The sequence below is a fragment of the Globicephala melas genome, chromosome 9 (assembly GCF_963455315.2).
Source record: "Globicephala melas chromosome 9, mGloMel1.2, whole genome shotgun sequence".
Lineage (NCBI taxonomy): Eukaryota > Metazoa > Chordata > Mammalia > Artiodactyla > Delphinidae > Globicephala > Globicephala melas.
Genome location: NC_083322.1, coordinates 10,917,949 through 10,940,604, shown reverse-complemented (window position 1 = coordinate 10,940,604; position 22,656 = coordinate 10,917,949). Strand labels below are relative to the sequence as shown.

Genomic DNA, 22,656 nt, shown 5'->3' with positions numbered 1-22,656 from the left:
ACATACATGTAATTGGAGTCCCATAAGGAAAAAAAAGGAAAAAATGGGACAGGTGAATTACTTGAAAAAAAATAATGACAAGAAGTTCTAAAATCTGATAGGCAATATCAACACACTGATTTAAGAAGCTTGGGAGAACTCAAACAGGATAAATATAAGTAAAACCTCACTGAGAAATATATTAGTCAAACTGCTGAAAATGAAAGGTAAAGAAAAAACATTACAACTGGCCAGGAAAAAAAAAATCCATTACTTTCAAGGGAACAACAATAAGATTATAGCTGACTTCTTAACAAACAGAATGGAAGACAAAATAAAATTGAATACCATCTTAAATTACTGAAATTAAAAACTGTCAACATAGAATTCTATACACAACAAAGCTGATCTTTAAAAATGAATTCTCTAAACAGAAAAAAAGGAAACTTGGAATATTAGGAAGAAAGAACATGGTAAGAAAAATTATGAGTAAATTCCATAGGCTTTCCTTATCCTCTTGAGTTTCTCAATTATGTTTGATGGTTCAAGCCAAAATTGTATCTTTTTTTGGTACTTTTCTAAATTTATGGAGAGGAAATATTGAAGAAAATTATAAATTGGAGAGAGTAAAGAGATGCAAAAGGAGATAATATTTCTATACTTCATTCAAGCTGGTAAAAAGTGACATCAATTGACTGTTATATATATATACACACACATATATAATATAATATCTAGACCAAGCACTAAACTATAAAAAGCAACCAAAAAGCTATACAAAGAAATATACTAAAAACACTATAGATAAATCAAAATGGAATTCTAAAACAATATTCAAGTAACCCACAGGAAAAATAAAAAATAGAGAGTTGAGACTGAAAACAAAACAAAATAAGACTTAAGCCCTAAAGTATCAATAATTAGATTTGATATAAATGGTCTAGATGCATCAATTTAAAGACAGAGAATGACAGTGTATTAAAAAGCATGACCCTTACTTCTATCTGTTTCTTGAATGCCGTCTATGAGAAACTCACTTCAAGTTTAGCAACATAGGTGGGTGGACTTAAAGAATGGAAAAAGATATATCATGTAAACATTAATGGAAGGAAAGCATGAGTAGCTATATTAATATGAGATAAAGCAAAGAAAATTTTCAGAAACAAAGAGGAACTTTACGTAATAAAAAGTTCAATCCAGCAAGTAGACATAGCGATCCTAAGTGTGTACCACCAAACAAAAGAGTTTCAAAATATATGATACAAAAATGTAGACAAATCCACACATGGTTAGAGACTTCAGCACTGCCATTTCAGAACCTGATAGAACAACTAGAGAGAAAATCAGCAAGAATACGGAAGAACTCAACAGCTCCATCAACGAAAAGAATCTAATAGTCATTTATAGAACATTCCATAAAATTTACAGAACAACAGCAGAATGCACATTCTTTTCAAGGGCTGACAGAACAGTTAGATCTATTCTAGCCTGTAAAAACACCTCACCAAATTTAAAAGAAATAATCATATGGAGGAAATTCTTCAACCACAATGGAATCAAACTAGAAATCAATATAAGAAAGACAGAAAAATCTCCAACACTTGGAAATTTTAAAATACACTTTTAAAAAACTTCTAAGTCAAAGAAGAAGTCTCAAGAGAAATAAAGAAAATATATTGAACTGAATGAAAATAAAAACACAACATTTCAAAGTTCAGAGAGGGAAACATACCAATAAATGTGTACATTAGGAAAGAGGAAAAGTTTCAGATGAGTAATAGATGTCCTTACCTCAAGAACCTAGAAAAAGAAGAGCAAAACAAATTCAAAGCAAGCAGAGGGTGGGAATTAATGAAGATTAGAACAGAAAACACTGAAATTTAAAGCAAAAAAATCAGTAAAGCAAAGAGCTGTTTCTTTTAACGAATCAATAAAATTTAGAAATTTTATCAGTAAATCAGTGAAGCAAAGAGCTGTTTCTTTTAACGAATCAATAAAATTTAGAAAGCTCTAGCAGGATTTATAAGGGAAAGACACAACCTAAAAATATCAGAATGAAACAGGGCATCACTGCAGACATCAAAGGATAATAAAGGAAATTATAAACAACTCAACACATATAAATTTGACCACTTAGACAAAATGGAACACTTCCTCACAAAAAACAATCACAACTCACCCAATATGAATAGACAATTTTCATAGCACTATAACTATATAATATGAATTAAGAAAAGTTAATTAATAATTTTAAAATACCAAAAATCAAATTCAGGAAAGCGAAGACTTATGTTTACACAAACACACCCCGCCCCCCAAAAAGACCCTGTATGTGTATGTTTATAGCAGCTTTTTTGGTAATAGCTCAAAACTGAAACAATCAACAGGTGAATAGTTAAACTGGGATACATAGAATATGGCTCAGTAATACAAAGGAGCAGACCACTGACACATGTATCAACCTGGTTGAATCTCCAGAGAATTATGCTAAGCGGGGGGGCGGGGGGAAGCCAAGCACAAAAGATTATCTACTAATCGCACTGTATGATTACATTTATGTACTAATTTTGAAATATCAAAATTATATAGAACAGATTTGTGGTTAAGGACGGAGTGGGTGTGGGAGGGAAGTCGATGTGGCTAGAAAAAGGCAACATGAGAGATTCTTGTGCTGATGAAAATGTTATGCACCTTGACAATATAGTGATTATGATATTGTATCATAGCTTTGAGAGATGTTACCAGTGGGGAACCCACATTCTGGAAAAAGATGTCCTCAGTACCTATATTCAACAAAATGCTCATGTCCAGACTCTTTAAAGAATGCTTACAAATTAACAAGAGGGGAAAAAAAAAACCCTCAAAAATTGGGCAAAAGATTTGAACAGGCACTTCATACAAAAGGATATCTAAAAGGTCAACGAGCATATGATAATGTGTTCAATACAATTACTCATCAATAAAATACAAATAAAGTCACAGAGAAATACCACAGTGGTTAAAATTACAAAATTAATATCAAGTGCTGGTAGGAATGTAAAATTATAAATCCACACTGGAAAACTTTGGCAATACCTACTAAAAATAAATCTGTGCCTATCCTATGGTTTGGTAATGCTATTCCTTGGTATATACGCAGTGAAAACGTGTATAAGAATATTCATAGAAACTTAAGTTACAATAGCCAAAAACTAGAAATAACCCAAATGTCCATGAACAGTAGAATAGGTGAATGAAGTTTGGAATGTTTGTATTGAATATTATGCAGCATAAAAAAGAATGAACTTCTGATACCCAAACAACGTGGGTGAATCTCAAAAACATTATATTGGGTCAAAGAAGCCAGAGACAAAAGCATCCATAGTGTGTAATTTATTTATATGAGATTCAAAAACAGGCAAAACTAATCTATGTGATGGAAGTCAGAATAGTGGTTACCTCGGAGTAGGAAAGTGATTTCTAGCGATGAGGTGGTCACAGGAATTTTCTCTTGTGATGGAGATGCTCTGTACTTTCGTCTGGATGGTGCTTACACACGCGTATTGATATATGAAAATTCATTGAGCTATACAGTTAATATTTATAGCTCTAGCACTTGGAACTTTTGACTGGCAGACCACGTGGATCTGAAGGTATCTCTGGTAGATAAAGATGTCTCTGGTAAGCCCCAATGGGTGAATCATGGGACAGGCCACAGGGACTCCGCATCAAGGCTTTCCATCTTCAGCAGAAGACAATACGCCTTTCTCAACACCATTCCTCACGTATTGCTGAGACTTGGGAGAGACTAATCATAGAGTATCAAGTTACTATAAATCCAGAGTTGCCTGTCTTGAACTGAGATGCTATCAGACTCACCAAATCATAGGAGAGAGTGATCACAGCAATCATGCATCATATTCTGAATGTGGTATAACGTAGGACAAGAGCAGGTGCAGAAGACAAAGTAAGTTGGATGGACAGTTGGCCCAGATCCCCATATCACCTGTATCACTGATGCTTCTCTCTAATGTATGTATGTATTTTTGTGTATGTGTGTGTGCACACGTGTGTATTATCTCCAAGAGATTTCCTACAGCCAGTTGACAATTTAGGAAGAAAGGCCTGATACAAGGATGATTTGGCTAGATATATTGGTGCAATATATGTAACACTCAGGTGGGGGGCCTTAAAGGTAATTAATGAGGGTAAACTTGTCATTGCCCATAGCTAGCCATTCAACTATTCCTCTACCTTGTGGAGAGAAAAGTTTCCTGAGATAAGATATTCATGGACTCCTGAAAAACGGCAAATGTGTTGATTGACTGATAATGGATCTGGAAGGAGGACAGTTGGAATATTGGGTGAATGGAGGTATGGGAAAAAGATGTGGGATGGTACACAAAGTGTATGAATCTGTACATCCCATATTCATGCCCATCAGAGACATCATTGCAGAAGAGGCATTAAACAACCAGGTATAGCCAGTAAGTGTCAGGCAGCCTCTGCTTTCAGCCACTCCAGTGATGACACAGTGAGCACACAAATGCATTAGGCATGGTAACAGAGGTGGGGGCTTTGCACCAGCACAGTCTGCACCTCACCAAGGCTGCTTTACTGTGCTGAGTATCTGTTCTCAATATGGTACCTTCCTCTTAAGGAGACCAATAAGTCAGTTGGCGACATGCTGATTCCTTCTACCCTACAAAGGGCAATGATTCACTGTGAGTGCAGATGACACACATCACAGGTGTGACTTTCCCTTTCTTGTGTGCGGTATCTTGATTAGTACCTCTTGGAGGGCCATTAGATTATCTGATTTCTGATGTGGTTTCCCACATAGTATCACCTCAGTCCAATAGGCCTATTTCACAGCAAAGGAAGTGACAAAGGGCAAATGACCAAGGGATTCACGGGTTCCAACACATATTGCATTGCTCAGAACTTGTAGACCTGATAGAAATTGTAACCTGACACACAGATTTAAGGCAGTGGACTGTTGATAACACCCTGAAGAATTGGAATACTGTATTCCTCCAGTATAGACTGGGATAGTAGTATTTGCCTACTCCGATAGGTAGAATACCTATAACCAGCCCCACCATAAGGGTAGAGAGGACAGGAGTTGGCCCTCTGCTTTTACAGAGCTCTATCTTTCCCATAAGGGCAGGTCCGGAAATTATCAAAAAGGGAAGTTTTTCAAAAGTAAGCTTCACTCAGCCCTTGGGCCTTATTCATTCACCCTCCAGGCAGATCACCGAGCTGCGGGGCATGTCCACCGTGAAACCCTAACAGGGGCGCCCACACGTTTCCGGATCTGTGCTCAAGGATGCAGCTTCTGAGTCGCTATCTAAAATGATTTCATGGTTATCGCCTTTGAATACAAGTTTATTCTCCTATAAGGTTCACGGCAGCTGGGAAACAGGACTATGTACGCTAAAAGAAATATGGCTTTGGGAGTTAAGGTCAGGTTTCTATTTCACTGTCAGACGATAACCAGGGATGAATCTCTGCATCTCCTGAGTGCCTCTTGAATGTTTGGGAGCTGGAACAACATAAAAATTCATGAAACTATAATAAATTCCTATATTTGGGTACCTGTAATATTCATGGGGTCACCAGAGTATAACTTAATATGTGTGTATCCTTTTAATTATGAAGGTATTTCCTGTTCTTATCTTAACCTCTAAAGATCTCGCTATTTCTCTGGCTTCCTCAGAGACAGAGACTGCCAATCCTCTTCAGTCTCAGAAGGGGAACAGTGGTTGGCTTCTTTACGTCTCTATAGGGAGCACGCTGGTGTAAGTGAGACCTACTGTCTCATGCCCTACACAAAGCCCTCATGACAATTGAGAAGGTGCCCTGTGGAGATAATAAATGAATAAAGCCTTCTCTTCTTTTAGGCAACATGAAAAGCCAATATCCTTCCTTGGCAGTTCTCAGAGGAGGAACAAGCCTTCCAGCACCATCAGGAAATTTAGCCACACCAGGTATGTTTGCTTTTTCTGCATGAAGATTTTGTGGGGTCCTTACACAAAAATCATCCCTAGATACACAAGTTTCTTAATTACTTTTGTGAGTTCTGGTCAAATATATTTTAGCATCATTTTCATTGCCTGTTAGCTTTCACTGTCACTCTTCAATATCATGCAAAAGTATATTTTTATTAATGCTCAAATTTTTCTCATTGATAGTAAAAATAGTAGGCTGAGTAAAAGACACTATTAAGCAATATATCAATATGTTAATATAATCAATATATGAATGGTTATTTTTTACTGGTACCTATTTTTAAGGTAACGAGATAAGTGTGTACGACTTTCTGGTAAATGTTTAATATTAATCAAAAAAGTCCAGTACCTTTTAATTTTAAAAACTAGGCTTAAAGTACCACTAGGCTTAAAGAACCACTGCAGAGACAGTGTCTAAAACCACGTATAGAGGGAAGTCAAATATCTAAATATATAAGGACAAATATTCAGTTATTGGATAAGTGTACAAATAGTTATTTATTTATGTACAGTATTATGAGACCAGAGTCTAAGCAGTTAGTATGTGTTCAGAGTTCCTATCATTGATAGCTCCACCCTCAGAACAATGGTAGGTATGTAATAGGAAATCAATAAATACCAAATTATTTTATTTTCAAACTTCTGGACCTGACACTTATCATTGGAATAGCAATAGGGGAGTAAGAAGGCAAATGGGATGATTTTTAAATGGGTTGATAATTTTATAGCCATTTAAATGGAGAATTACTTCTCACTCTTGCTCTGTTCAAGACAAGATGATTTTACATTAAAAAATGGGAATAGGGCTTCCCTGGTGGCGCAGTGGTTGAGAGTCCGCCTGCCGATGCAGGGGACACGGGTTCGTGCCCCGGTCCGGGAGGATCCCGCGTGCCGTGCAGCGGCTGGGCATGTGAGCCATGGCTGCTGGGCCTGTGCGTCCAGAGCCTGTGCTCCGCAACGGGAGAGGGCACAACAGTGAGAGGCCTGTGTAATGGAAAAAAAAAAAAAAAGGAATAAAATTTAAGCAAGAAGGGCAATATCACGTTTCTACGTACATTCTAATTGTGGAATCATAGAATAAGAAAGATGATTTAGTTCAATGTCTCAAGGAATTTAAAGACCCCTTTGCAGCATCTTTCACAGAAGTCCTCTAGCTATTGCCAATCACGTGCAGAGACAGTATCTAAAACTGGGTATTTCTAGAGTGTTTATCAGTATTGAGTCAAAATCTAACAAAGTTACTGAATCTGTTTTTGTGTTTAGATAAACAACACAGTACAAATCTATTCAGTCATTCATATAAATGTTCATCTAAGTATTTTGAAAAGCTAAATATGAAAAAATAGACTTTAGGCTGAAAATAAGTCATTATATTTGAACAAGAAGAGATTTTGTGCAATATTAGTTGTGGAGGTGACAACAGATGCAGGAGTAGAAAGTGTGTTTCGACAGGTAGGTGAGAGGCTAATGGTGTATCTGGGAAGTGGTACATCTACCTTTAGTATACCCTGCCCTTGATGAGCCCTTCCAAGTTGAGATTAGACGTACTGCAGCTTAAGGACTTTAGCATGTGTATCAGTTAAGGGTCATAGTTTTTGGAAAAAAAAAAAATAGAAGTAACTCTAATATGAGCAAAGAAAAGCAGAATTTATTTGAGGGATATGAAACAAAAGAAACAAAAACTATGTATTCTATTCACATGTGGCAACATAGTCATTGGGTCGGCCCAAAACTCTGTTCGGGTTTTTCGTACCATCTCAACATCTTACAGAAAAACCCAAACGAACTTTTTGGCCAAACCAATATTTTGAAAACTTAGCCTCTACTAAAAACTTAACAACAAGAAAGGAAATATATGTATATATGTGTTTATGTATGTATATATTTTAAGGTTACCAAATAAATTCTTTTTTAAAAAATTTTATTTGTTTATTTATTTTTAGCTGCGTTGGGTCTTCGTTACTACCTGCAGGCTTTCTCTAGTTGCGGTGAGGCGAGCAGGGGCTAGTCTTCATTGTGGTGCAGAGGCTTCTTATTGTGGTGGCTTCTCTTGTTGCGGAGCACGGGCTCTAGGCACGCAGGCTCAGTAGTTGTGGCTTGCGGGCTTAGCTGCTCCACGGCATGCGGGACCGTCATGCACGAGGTCTCGAACGTGTCCCCTGCATTGGCAGGCAGATTCTTAACCACTGCACCACCAGAGAAGCCCCAAATAAATTCTTTAAACGTTCATTTAAAAACATAAAAATTCACTGAAAGTGTTTCTGAACACTTTTTTATACCACAGAAAGGTATAGTTGACATAAATCTATTTTCAAAGACTTCTCTTTAACCATGGACATTAACTGAATTTCCTGTGTCATAGGGATATGGGAGACAATATGACATGTATCACAGAGTTCACCCTACTGGGATTTCCCCTTGATGCAACGATTCAGATGCTTCTCTTTGGGCTCTTCTCTCTGTTCTATGTCTTCACCCTGCTGGGGAACGGGGTCATCCTGGGGCTCATCTCACTGGACTCCAGACTGCACTGTACTTCTTCCTCTCACACCTGGCCATCACTGACATAGCCTATGCCTGCAACACCATGCCCTAGATGCTGGTAAACCTCCTGAGTCCTGACAAGCCTGTCTCCTTTGCTGGCTGCATGGCACAAAGCTTTCTCTTTTTGACATTTGCTGTCACAGAATGACTTCTCCTGGTGGTGATGTCCTATGATCACCGTGTAGCCATCTGCCAGCCCTTCTGATACTCTGCCGTCATGACCTGGAGAGTCTGCATCATGCTGGTGGTGATTTCCTGGACCATTGGAGTCCTTCTGTCTTTGATTCATCTAGTGTTACTTTTACCCTTACCCTTCTGTATATCCCAGAAAATCAATCACTTTTTCTGTGAAATCATGGCTGTTCTCAAATTTGCTTGTACAGATACACACATCCATGAAACTGTGGTACTGGCTGGAATGATTTCTGTGCTAGTGGGACACTTCTCAATTGTAAGCTCATATATGTGTGTCCTCTGTGCCATCTTCAGGATCCAGCCTGGGGAACGTCAAAGAAAAGCCTTGTCCACCTGCTCACCTTACCTCTGTGTGGTTGGACTCTTCCATGGCATAGCCATTATCATGTATGTTGGACCCAGATATGGGAACCCCAAGGAACAGAAGAAATATCTTTTTCTGTTTCACAGACTTTTCAATCCCATGCTCAACCCCCTTATCTATACTCTTAGGAATTCAGAAGTAAAGAATGCCTTGAAGAGAGTGCTGGGAATAGAGAGGGCTTTATGAAAAGATGGTGGTATCGGGGTTGACAGTGACCTAGGAGGATATTATCTTAAGAGGTCCCAACTCAGCATAAGATTATCTAAGACTCTTATTAAAAATAGAACTGTTGGGGCTTCACTGGTGGTGCAGTGGTTGAGAGTCTGCCTGCAAATGCAGGGGACGTGGGTTCGGGCCCTGGTCTGGGAGGATCCCACATGCCGCGGAGCAACTAGGCCCGTGAGCCACAACTACTGAGCCTGCGTGTCTGGAGCCTGTGCTCCGCAACAAGAGAGGCCGCGACAGTGAGAGGCCCGCGCACCGTGATGAAGAGTGGCCCCCGGCTCGCTGCAACTAGAGAAAGCCCTCGCACAGAAACGAAGACCCAACACAGCCATAAATAAATAAATAATTTTTTACAAAATATTGAATTCCCTGTGCTGTACAGTAGGTCCTTGTTCATTATCTATTTTATATATAGTAGTGTGTATACGTTAATCCCAAACTCCTAACTCTCACTTTTATAGTGCTATTCTTAAGCATAGGTAAGGAAATTCAGTCCTCTATAAATGTGAACTGATGGTTATTCTGCTATGGGGACAGTTTGAGGAAAAGTTAATGCTAACTTTTTGAACATATTCCTCACAAATAGTGTACGTATGTGTAGAATTTGTTTAACTTTGTTCTATACAGTGGTTAAGTAGCTGCATGAAAGCAATGACCTTGTGAACATTGACGCTAGATAAAAAAATAAGAAAAGCCTGTGTGATAGATTTAGGTTAAATATATGGAATCGTTTTCGCAAACCAAGGAAGATTATACTGGGATGTATTATGGAGTGATCTTTCATTTCAGGGGAGAATGACATTAGTTCAGTCCTTGTGTTTATGTCTTGTCAACAAAACCACAATATATAATCTATGAAGCCCATACACATCTTATCCATTATCCATAACTTGGAGAACAGTGTCAGACACACAGAAAATACTTTAAATGTTAGACTTTCCCAAACCTGGAATGTACATGTATGTGTGTGTGTGTATGTGTGTGTGTGTGTGTATGTGTGTGTGTGTGTGTGTGTGTGTGTGTGGTTGAGGGAAGTGAAGAAAAGGCAAGGAGTTGCTACTTAAAGGATAATCTCTGTAGTTTTTAATAGAATTGTCACAGTTTTGTGCTCTTTTTAATCCCTAATATCTCTTCAACTAATCATGCACTTTCCCAATAAAACCATTGAAAGGTTGGAAGCCAAAACCTGCTTTCCTGATCCTTCAACTGTATATTATCCACAAAATCGCATTGTTGACTTACATTGTAATACTTACAATTCCTGTGTGGCAGGAATGTGCTCAGTGTTTTGTCTCAGGTAAATCATTTAACTATTTAACACGTATTATCTCAGTCTTCACAACAACCTCATGAAATAGGTACTATCACTTTTCTCCTTTCAAAAACGTTAATACTAGGGCTAAGGTGTGAAGACTATACCCAGTCATCCAAGTAGTAAATGTGTGTCTGGTCCTTAAGCTTCTGCTCTTTAATTACTACTCTGTAGTGCCATATACTATCATACACGAACAATCCAGCAGGAGGAAAATCAATAAGGATATAGCTAAACACCACCATCCATCCATCCATCAACTGGATATAACGGACACCTATAGACCACTTCATCCAACAGCAACATACACATTCTTCTCAAGCTCACATGTGACATTCACCAAGATACAGCACATTTGGGGCCATAAAACACACCTGAACAAATGTAAAAGAATAGAAATCATACGATGTCTGTTCTTAGATCATAATGGAATTAAAGTAGAAATCAATAACAGAGAGAGAGCTGGAAAATCCCCCAAATATTTGGAGATTAAACAACATCCTTCTAACTAACACATGGGTCAAGGAAAACAACTCAAGAGAAATGTTAAAATATTTTGATCTAGGAAAGAATCAGAGAAGGGTTCTATTGAGTACATTAATTGTAACAAATATTTCCTATAACTGGAAAGTAAAACATGCAGTACTTAAGTTGAATTGAGGATTTAAAAATAGCTTTCATTTTTAGGAATGCTATGTGACTCATGCCCACAACATTAGAAAAGAGTTTGTCAGTTCATCAGGTCTTAAATTTTACTTTTTGAAACGTAGGCCGCATCTAGTGCTGACATGTTTGTTCGTGTATAAAGAAATGATTTCAATCTTAGATATTTACTTTGAAACCACAGAGATCATGGATAACATATTAGTCATAAAACAATTTGCCAATTTTTAAAATGCTAACTTGTACATACATATAAGATGTATCATTTATAGCATCAAACAATGCTTGAATGTTGCATTCAGAACCACAATATATTTAATTTCTTTCTTAGTCTCTCCTTTCACTTCTGCTAGTCCTTTAGCAAATTCAATCCATTTGAGTTCAGGTAAGATGCTTTTACTAACATGTAGAATGAAATAAAATACGAGGGAAAAAAGAAAGAAAATAGAAGTGTCTTTCAAGTGTTCAGGACTTAAACATTTTGAGATTCTACAGTTGTTATTATCAAACTTCAGTCAGTGTTCTTTTTGGCTTTGGGATGAATGTCCTTAATTGGGTATGATTATGGTCAAGATTTAAGCAAGTCAGAAATTACACACCCAGTCCAAGAATGGTCCAAACTTTCAACATTTAGGCATTCACTCATTTATGTGTATTCATTCATTCATTTGTTCACTCAGTAAACATTTGCTAAGTGCCAAAATTACAAAACTAGATACATCTGTTCCTTGTTCACAAGGAGTGGGTTACAATCCAGTTGTCAATATGTCAACTGTTTTTGTAAAGACTCTTAATGTACTTGTTAGGACCTTCTTTCTCTTTTTTCTCCCTTTAGGTTTCCAAGAGATTCATACTTTGTAAGTAGTGTTTCTTTTTCCTTTATCTAATCATTTTGGAAGTTACAGAAGGAAATAAAGGAGGACTGAATAAAGAGATTAAGCATTTTATAAGATGCAGGTTCAAACTCATTTTCACAACTAAATATTTTAATATGTTTTCCAAATAAATTTAAAAGGTTGTCCTAGCACAGTAGTATTTTATATACTCCTGAAAAAAAATAAGCCTTAGTCGCATGTTAGGAGTTCATAGTATGGTAGATTCTATTGTGTCTTGGTAATATAATAATTTATTGATAATACTTATTTAAAAAACAGTCGTTTGTTGCTTCTAGAGAGGGCTAGTGGGGATGTCCTTCAGGATTTCAATTAGCTTCTCAGAAAAGCTTTCCTTGGGTTGTATTTCTATGTGATTATCTCTGTCTAGGGCCTGGCCCTCACTTTGTAGATCCAGCTTCGGAAATTTTATTCATTTCTCATCTGTATCGTACTACTCAAACTCAAAAAACGAACCGTGAATAACCCTGAATGGAATTATTTATTATAAAAAAATTGGCAAGAACTTTGCTTACCAGCACATTCCCTCTTTGTCAAAATATCTGCATAAGAAGGTAAATTAATACCTCCCAGTTGATTGGTGAGCATGGAATCGGGGCGGGGGGGGGGTTAACTGGAGACTTTATCAGTGAGGGTATTGATCCCTGATCACTCAAGCCATCTGAGCTGTAGACATAGACCTGCCAGGAGGACAGCACTCTCATACCATCAGGCCGACTCCCCTGGACAGTGCTGAAGACGTGCTGATAACCACTGGCCCCATGGGTAACCCTCTTCTTTATTCCTCAGTCTTACTGTAGACAAGTATCTCACACAACTGTCACATTTGGATTCCTGAGTCACGATCAGATCCTCTTCCGCCTCTTCCGTGAGATAGCATCAGAGCTCCTTGAGTGGAGTTTTTGGATGCACTCAGAACTCTCCAGTTATATGTCTACACAGGTTTTCTTGTTTTCCTCCTCCAGTTCTTCCCATCCATTATGAGTAGATTTTACAAGTTTTGCTTCTCAAAAATCAGTATTGTTTCTCTTATTTCCAAGGTCCTCAGGGAGCATCTCATTAACGTCTCCATTGGTATAACAACAACTGGACCAGGATCTTATCAACAAAAGCACCTTTCCGTACATTAACCCTGGAGAAGTCTTTTCTTTAGCGGCAAGCAGGCGCAAATTCAGTAGCTCAGCCCCAGGTTATTTTTGCCCAGCAAAGGTGCAACTAAATGTTTGCACCAGCAAAGATGCTAGATTTCTACATGGTATTTTGAGGCAGCTGTTATCCAGGACTTAAGGACGAGCCAACTATTGTTTGGTACATCACCAATTCACAGAAGCATCAAATACTGGGCCACCAATTTAATGCTATGTAAATCTGTAAAATGACAAATCCACTAAATTTTCTCTTTCCCAAAAAGAAATTAGCTATCTGTAAAGCAGATATCAATTCTTGTGTTGCTGAAGTAGGGCAGAGTTGATTTTTTAATGAATTGTCATTTCTTGTCTTTCTGAATTTCACAAATGAAACATGATGCAAACGTTAAGCCGTCACACAGATGGTGAGGCCTGCAACACACTGTTGTTCCAGGTATGGCCTTTCCCAGTTAGATTATGACCTAGACTTTCTCTTTTGGTAGGAGTAGAGTAGTAGGGTTACAAGTAGCACATGGGGAACTATGTCTTGAAGTGCAAGCACATGGGGAACTATGTCTTGAAGTGCAAGCACATGGGGAACTATGTCTTGAAGTGTGCAACCACACTCGCCACAGCCTTCAAAATGATGTGTGAATGCCTGACTTCAGACTCACACCTCTGTGCACAAGTCTAGATTCACAATACATGAACACTGGGCAGCCCCCCAAATCCAGTTCCTACAAATTGTAAGGATTGTTTTTCAAAAAAGTTATTTGGTAAATCAGTAAGTGTGAACCCATCAGTACATTAATTTCCAAATGCCCAGTGGTTGGTTTGATTTCATCACTCATGAGAGCTCACATGGAGCATATCCACTGATTCCTTCTTATCAACTTAAACAATCACATTGTCATAAAAGTTTCATTTTATCTTTTTCTTCCTCCTGTTATCAGGTAAGCTGCTTTAGAGAGCAAAGGTTGATTTCAGCTGCTGAAAGTGACGCAGTTGATATTTCTCTTGAGAAACTGGAATTACATCTCTTTTCTAGGACTACTCTAATTCCCATATTTGGAGTTCTTCCATTACTGATTACTTCTGCATCCCAGAAATCCTCTTTGTGATGTTGACACGTGCAGCTCCAAGATCATCCCTATTTCATGGTCATTTTATTTCCTCTTTTGATTTGACAGTCTTTCTCCCCATCACAATTGTCAGTGGCTCTAGGTAACCTATCATTGGTGACACAATCCCCTTCCTCTAAAACTGGATGATAGATTAAGTGATTAACTTAATGAAAAACTAGTCAACACCCTAAAATTTTGTCCTTTAAAAATGACTATTTTTATGAAATAATGTCTAGATATTTTTGATAACTCTGTCCTGAGCAATCCTATTTTATCCTTTTCATAGTGAAATGGGGGGAAATCAGACAGTGGTTACAGAATTCATTCTCCTGGGATTTTGTCTTGGCCCAAGGATTCAGATACTTCTCTTTGGGCTCTTCTCCCTGTCTTACACCTTCACCCTGCTGGAAAACAGGGTCATCCTGGGGCTCATCTCACTGGACTCCAGACTGCACTGTACTTCTTCCTCTCACACCTGGCCATCGTTGACATAGGGTACGCCTGCAACATGGTGCCCCAGGTGCTGGGAGACCTCCTGAGTCCAGCCAAGCCCATCTCCTTTGCTGGCTGCATGACACAGACCTTTCTCTTTTTGACTTTTGCTTACGCCGAGTGTCTTCTCCTGGCGGTATTGTCCTATGAGCAGTATGTGTCCATCTGCCACCCCACCCCCAATATTCTGTCATTGTAAGCTGGAGCATCTGCATCACCCTGGTGATGATTTCCTGGGCATGTGGCTCCCTCCTGGCCCTGGTCCACGTGGGCCTCGTCCTGAGACTGCTCTTCTGTGGGCTTCATGAAATCAACCACTTCTTCTGAGAAATCCTGTCTGTCCTCAAACTGGCATGTGCTGATACCTGGCTCAACCGAGTTGTCATCTTTGTTGCTTCTGTGTTTGTCTTAGTTGGGCCCCTCTGCTTGGTGCTGGTCTCCTCCACACGCATCCTGGTTGCCATCCTGAGGATGCAGTCGGGTGAGGGCCGCAGAAAGGCCTTCTCCACCTGCTGCTCCCACCTCTGCGTGATCGGGCTCTTCTTTGGCAGTGCCATCGTCATGCACACGGCCCCCAAATCCAGCCACCCGGCAGACGATCCTTTTCCTGTTTTACAGTTTTTTCAACCTATGCTGAACCCACTGATCTATAGCCTGAGGAACACAGAGGTCAAGGGTGCCCTGCAGAGAGCACTGTTCAAGGAAAGTCATTTCCAGTTGGAGTGACATTTGTTTGTTTTTTTTTTACATCTTTATTGGAGTATAATTGCTTTACAATGCTGTGTTAGTTTCTGCTTTATAACAAAGTGAATCAGTTATACATATGTTCCCATATCTCTTCCCTCTTGCGTCTCCCTCCCTCCCACCCTCCCTATCCCACCCCTCTAGGTGGTCACGAAGCACCGAGCTGATCTCCCTGTGCTATGCGGCTGCTTCCCACTAGCTATCTACCTTACGTTTGGTAGTGTATATATGTCCATGCCTCTCTCTCGCTTTGTCACAGCTTACCCTTCCCCCTCCCCATATCCTCAAGTCCATTCTCTAGTAGGTATGTGTCTTTATTCCTGTCTTACCCCTAGGTTCTTCATGACATCTTTTTTCTTAAATTCCATATATATGTGTTAGCATACGGTATTTGTCTTTCTCTTTCTGACTTACTTCACTCTGTATGACAGACTCTAGGTCTATCCACCTCATTACAAATAGCTCAATTTCATTTCTTTTTATGGCTGAGTAATATTCCATTGTATATATGTGCCACATCTGCTTTATCCATTCATCCAATGATGGACACTTAGGTTGTTTCCATCTCCGGGCTATTGTAAATAGAGCTGCCATGAACATTTTGGTACATGACTCTTTTTGAATTATGGTTTTCTCAGGGTATATGTCCAGTAGTGGGATTGTTGGGTCATATGGTAGTTTTATTTGTAGTTTTTTAAGGAACCTCCATACTGTTCTCCACAGTGGCTATATCAATTTACATTCTCACCAACAGTGCAAGAGGGTTCCCTTTTCTCCACACCCTCTCCAGCATTTATTGTTTCTAGATTTTTTGATGATGGCCATTCTGACTGGTGTGAGATGATATCTCATTGTAGTTTTGATTTGCATTTCTCTAATGATTAGTGATGTTGAGCATCCTTTCATGTGTTTGTTGGCAATCTGTATATCTTCTTTGGAGAAATGTCTATTTAGGTCTTCTGCCCATTTTTGGATTGGGTTGTTTGTTTTCTTTGATATTGAGCTGCATGAGTTGCTTGTATGTTCTGGAGATTAATCCTTTGTCAGTTGCTTCATTTGCAAATACTTTGTCCCATTCTGAGGGTTGTTTTTTGGTCTTGTTTACGGTTTCCTTTGCTGTGCAAAAGCTTTGAAGTTCCATTAGGTCCCATTTGTTTATTTTTGTTTTTATTTCCATTTCTCTAGGAGGTGGGTCAAAAAGGATCTTGCTGTGATTTATGTCATAGAGTGTTCTGCCTATGTTTTCCTCTAAGAGTTTGATAGTTTCTGGCCTTACTTTAGGTCGTTAATCCATTTTGAGCTTATTTTTGTGTATGGTGTTAGGGAGTGATCTAATCTCATACTTTTACATGTACCTGTCCAGTTTTCCCAGCACCATTTATTGAAGAGGCTGTCCTTTCTCCACTGAACATTCCTGCCTGGAGTGACATTTGAATCACCGCCCTCAGTAGTCTACTTGGAGCCTTGGGTACTGAATACCACCTAAGCTCATCACTTTCTTTATGTCTGAGACTAAGTGATCCAAGACACTCTGTAAAGCATTCTCTTTCCCCCCCCCATAAAGTATTTAAGTTTTGCTGCATTTGTTATATTTAATTCTATCAAACATATTTATTTTTTCATTTAACTGCTTGGTGCATTAAGACTATCTAGAGGTAAAAATTTATTCCATCCACTCCTGAGGGGCCAAGAAGGTTAGAACAGACACTGTACCTCTGACTTCGTCAGGTGTGTGCAGTGATAGCGGAATGGCAGGCATTACTGATGGAGCCACATCAATAACAATTCTTTACGGTACTGTAGCTACAGGTAGAGACCCAGAATCCATTAATAACTTTGTCCATTTTTACCCCCCACATTCGGATGTTTCCTCTCAATTGTAAATCCTCTTACAAATAGTAAATGTACCTAAATGCCTACTTAGGCTTAGGGGAAATTGATTTTGTTGATTAAATCCTATCATCTGTCTTACAATTTCTGAGATCAGAGAGTCAGTCCACACACGTTCAGATGGCATCCCAGGGAATTACCCAACAAAATCCACTGTCCAGTCTGCCCTGGGCTTTTGATGGCCACTTGTTTCCAAACTCTTTTCATCTTCTCAAGAAAAATATCTATGATTCTCTACACTCTTCACTTAGGAGGAGCTAGCAAGTGCTACAGCCCGACTTTCAGTCGCTGGGTATGAATGGAAAACCCTAAGCAGAGGCAGCTGAATGGAAAAAGGGGTGTTAATAATAATAATAGTTAATAGTACTATTAATTACTCTGTGCCACCCATTGCACATTGACAGCTAGTTTACAGAGATCACCACATTTCATCATCATAACAAATCCATTTCTCATTATCATCCCATTTTATAGATGCAAATATTAAGCAGATGGCAAATGTGAGACTCATACCCCAACAATCTGACTCCCAAGCCTTTCCTACTTAACAGGACAATGTAGTACATCACTATCAATGTTATTAAATTAAGAATAAGGCTAACCTATCGCATCATAAGATACGTTAGGAGAGTGTGGGTTCCTTCTCAGTCTAATATGTGCCACAATGAGGCTGGGAGAGTCAGATATTACTTATTGAAGGCTTCTGGTCCTGGTCAGTGAGTCCGGTGGGCATGGTCGCTAAAGATGTTCAGAGTTTTGGAGCAGCACAGAGAGGGTGGGAACGGAGGCTGTTCTCATTGAAATTAGAGGTTTGGTTTAGACCTGAGCATGGTGTTAAGACCCAGAACTAGGACATCTCTGTTTTCACATATATCACTCACGTGTTCATACACATGCATGTGCACGTGTGCACACATATTTACTGAGTACTCACTATGGTGGGGCACTCTTCTAAGCATCTTATAAGTATTAGCTTTTCAAATCTTTGTAACAGCCCTATGAGAAAACAGAAGCACAAAGAGATTAAGTAACTTAACCAAAGTCTCACAGGTAATAAGTACCTAGTCCGGGATCAAACAAAGGCAATCTAATTACCAAGACACAACCAATATATAAAAATCAAAAAGATTGTGATGTTTTAGGAGAAGGAAGAGGAGAGAAGAAAAAACTTTCAAAGTCCAGCCAAAGATAGGCCTTGAGCTCCATATAGAAATAGTACTTAAATTTGCTGAAGAAAGCAGTTTCACTTTATACTGGTGTGAAAATGAGAGGGAGGTAGCAGGAAAGGACTGTGACTCCAAGGGTCAGGGATGGAGGAAGAGCCTCTCAACTAGCAGGAGAGTGAAACTGAAAACAATGCAAGAAACTAAGCTCATGCACCACAACTACTGAGCCCATGTGCTACAACTACTGAAGCCCACGTGCCTAGAGCCCGTGCTCCACAACAAGAGAAGCCTGCGCACCACAATGAAGAGTAGCCCCTGCTCGCCACAACTAGAGAAAGCGCGTGTGCAGCAACGAAGACCAAACACAGCCAAAAATAAATAAATACATTTATAAAAAACAAAAAACTAAAAACCTGGCAAGAGGGTGGAGACAGTTATGCGTAGAAGCTCCCAGAAATGATAGGAACGGGAATCCATGTGTGGCAGCAGGTTCACTTGCTGCCTGATATTGGCACCTGTAGCATCTTTGGCATGTGGACAAGGGATTGCCAACCACAGACCTGAAGGACTGTTGTTTACCATTTACTGTGAATGTAGAGTATCATTGTTAAATATGGGTTGTTGCAAGGGGGCAAAAACAAATGAAAGGAGAATTGGAATGCTGTCCCACTGGGTGAAAATGTAGCTATGTTTTCCCAACCAGTGGGGAAGTGTCTTATACTTCCTGCTTTCTTGACAAACTTTGAAGAGCTTTGACTCATTTTGATCTTTTTTTAACCTGTGCTTCTCTTTGTTCGTTTCTAATTTTTGAAATCATGTTGGGCCAAAAGGAGAGGTGCATCCTTGAGCACAGCATGATTCAGTCAACAGAGTGCTGGCTTAGATTCGGGATATCTGGGTTCCTGTCCCAATTCCCCCACTAAATCACTATATGACCTTAGAAAAGTTGTTTTATTCCTCTGGTCTACAGTTTCCTCATCTATAAAATGAGAAGTCGAACTAGACAATCTTTAAGGTTCTTTCTTAATTTTCTGTCTGCTGGTTTCCTCACATTTCACTGGAATTTGGATTTTCACTTTTTCCAAAGGAATATAGAATAAGTTCCAGGCAGAGAAAACGAAATGGATTCTTAAAATAATTGAATATCTTGGTCTTTAAACATGGTAGGAACACAAGAGTAACGGCTGAATTAATAAATGAATTGAATATTTTAGTGCTCCAGGAAACAGGAATTCCATAAGGCTGGCTGAAACATAAGGTGAAATGCCCACTCTAAGAAAAGTTAAGTTTTATTAGCCTTCTTGGAGCTTGTTAAGAGTAACTTCACTGGGGTAGGTTCTAGGACCTGGAATAAAACTTAAACGTCCAATTCTGTATCTCTGTTGCCCACATTGTAAATAATAATTTACTATCTAATATTTATTGAGCACGTAAGTTTCAGGCATTGTGGTGAGATACACGCATTATTGTCTTGTCTAAGCTTCGTAACAATTCTATGAGTCTAGTACCTTTACTGAAGTCATTTTTAAAAAGAAGAAATGGAGGCATAGAGATGATAAGAACTTTCCTGTGGTTACCGGAAAGTGTATGACACAACCTAGGTTCTAATCCAGGTCAGCCTGACACCAAAGACCACACCCATAATCACTAAGCATACTTCCTCTCTGTAGCCAGGACTTTTGGAATCTTTTTCTGCCTATAGTTGAGGAAGACTAAAAAAAATCAGCCTGAATATTCTGAAAATCCATTTTAAGAAAAAGATAAAAATAGAGCTAACAGAGTTTCAATTGATGTGTAATGAAAAAAATAGTCATACAAAAACCAGTTTTTTAACGGAGCAAAAATTCCTAGATACAGTAGAGACAAATGAACCCCACACAGTAGAACAAGTAAAAGCCACAAATGAACATGATGAGAGATGTATAGACTCTCTAATAATTAGAGAAATTAATTTTAAAGCATGAGATACCATTTTTTGCCCCTCAAGTGGACAAAAATAAAAAGATTGATACTTTCTAGCATGGCTGAGCATGTGGGCAAATAGGAATTTCCTCACAGTCTTGGTGGAAATATAAACTGATTTCATGGTTATTTGGGAATATCTCTTCCAAAATTAAAATGTGCATACCTTTGATGCAGCAATTCCAATTCTGGGAACACATCCTATAGAAATATTCACATATATATGTAAAAAATATGTATGTGTAAATTTATTTTAAATTGAAACATTTGCAATAGCAAAATGTCACAAATAACCTAATATCCTTCAATAGTGGTGTTGTTAAATAAAACATTATAAATCTGTATTCTGGAATATTATGCAGCTATTATAATAAACAAGTTTTATCTATGTAATGTTTGGAAGATTCTAGTAAGTGAGGAAAAAAAGTCATACTGATATAGTACTTTCTCATTGCTATAGAGAAAAGCCTATGTGTGTGTGTGCATGTGTTTGTATGTGTGTGCAGACATATATTAAGGTACAGGAAAATCTTCAAAATGATAAACATTAAAGGCTTAAAAAGATGACTCTCAAAGTGGAAAGTGTACTACAAAAAATAATACTGCATTTTTAGAAAATTTTAAAGTAAAGGGTCAGTATTGCCGTTTAAAAAAGGAAGAGAAAAAGTTCATTTAGGTTTTACCTTATTCTGATCTCCTCTTGACTTTCTGGCTCTTAAATACCTATCAGCACACATCTGCTCACACACTACAGTTGAACCCAGGACAAAATAAGCAAAGATTAATATCATTGAGGATTTTGTTAGACTGTTTTAAATTGTACCAAGGTATTTTTTTCAACATAATACAATTTTTTTTTTCTTGTTCAGGGAAGGAGTTCCCAACCAGTAAGCAATTAGCCATCAACTGGTGATTCAGAGACACAGGGTCCTCACACCTTGTGGATCTGTCACCATGTCCATGTGGTTCCCAAGGTTGTCATGTGTGTTGGAAGGAGGAAAAGCATGGAGGCTTTAGTGGGCCCGGCCTAAAAGGGATTGGCACTTCTGCTCACATCTCATTGGCTAAAACTTGGTCACAGGGTCATACAAAACCACAAGGAAATCTGGGATATGTGGCCTATATATGTTATTTCCCAGGAATAATAGGAAACAGTTTTGTTGAACATCTAGCAGTCTCTGCCACAAGTAATCAGAGGCTCTGAGTTCCCTAGCTCTCTGGCTCTTCAGGACAACAGTGAAACTCGAGAGAACTGGTGGTACTAAGGGGTGGAATAGAGAGACTTGATTCCCCTCCCAGGCCCTCAGCCGCAGCACTCCCACTGATACGTACGATGGATTTGTGTTCAATTTTATGTGAAATACAATCCAAATAAAGCTTCAAGACAAATCCTCTAGGCGCCACTACAGCAGAGCTATTCTGAACGGCTAACACTCCCCAGACCACTTCCTGAGGGACCCAGCCAGTGTCAGCCCTGATCATCAAATCTCTAGATAGGAGGGGATCCCAGGGACCTGAGTTCAGGTATGTCCTAGTCAGTCTTTTTGCTTTGTTTTGCTTCCCCATCTATAGAATGATGATAAGATGCCACCCACCCTATCTGTTCCAAAGGGGTGCTGGGAGTTTCAAAATGGTAATATACATGTCAACAATTTTTAAGCTGAAAAGTACTGAACATTATTTTTAGTACTACAGCATAGAGATTCATCATTTCTCTTCTCTCACCTTCTTTCTTTACTCCTCCCCTACTTTCTCTATGTATATTTTACCTGACTCCTTATAAAACAGAGGATTTGAAACGTGCTCTCTTTAACTAAAACCCACTACAATTCAGTTCTAAGGAAGACAGATATTAGGGAAGAGCCAAAGAAGATTGTCTGAACAAAAGTTATAACTGGGCAAAGGGTTAGATTTGGGGTAACCTGTTAGACAGGGATGTGATCGTTTCTTCCCAGAAAGTAGGATGTAATGGGAGATTGGACAGCT

The 22,656-nt window shown here is 38.8% G+C and overlaps 1 protein-coding gene and 1 pseudogene across 1 annotated transcript; both read left to right on the top strand.

Moving 5' to 3' along the window:
• Positions 1-8,335: 8,335 nt before the first annotated feature.
• Positions 8,336-9,258, top strand: LOC115851608 (olfactory receptor 2A7-like; annotated as a pseudogene).
• Positions 9,259-14,706: 5,448 nt separating this feature from the next.
• OR2A1 (olfactory receptor family 2 subfamily A member 1) lies at positions 14,707-15,634 on the top strand. Its single transcript, XM_030854417.1, is given in 3 exon segments — positions 14,707-14,869; positions 14,872-15,086; positions 15,089-15,634. Coding segments are annotated over 3 exon segments (924 nt in total).
• Positions 15,635-22,656: the final 7,022 nt, after the last annotated feature.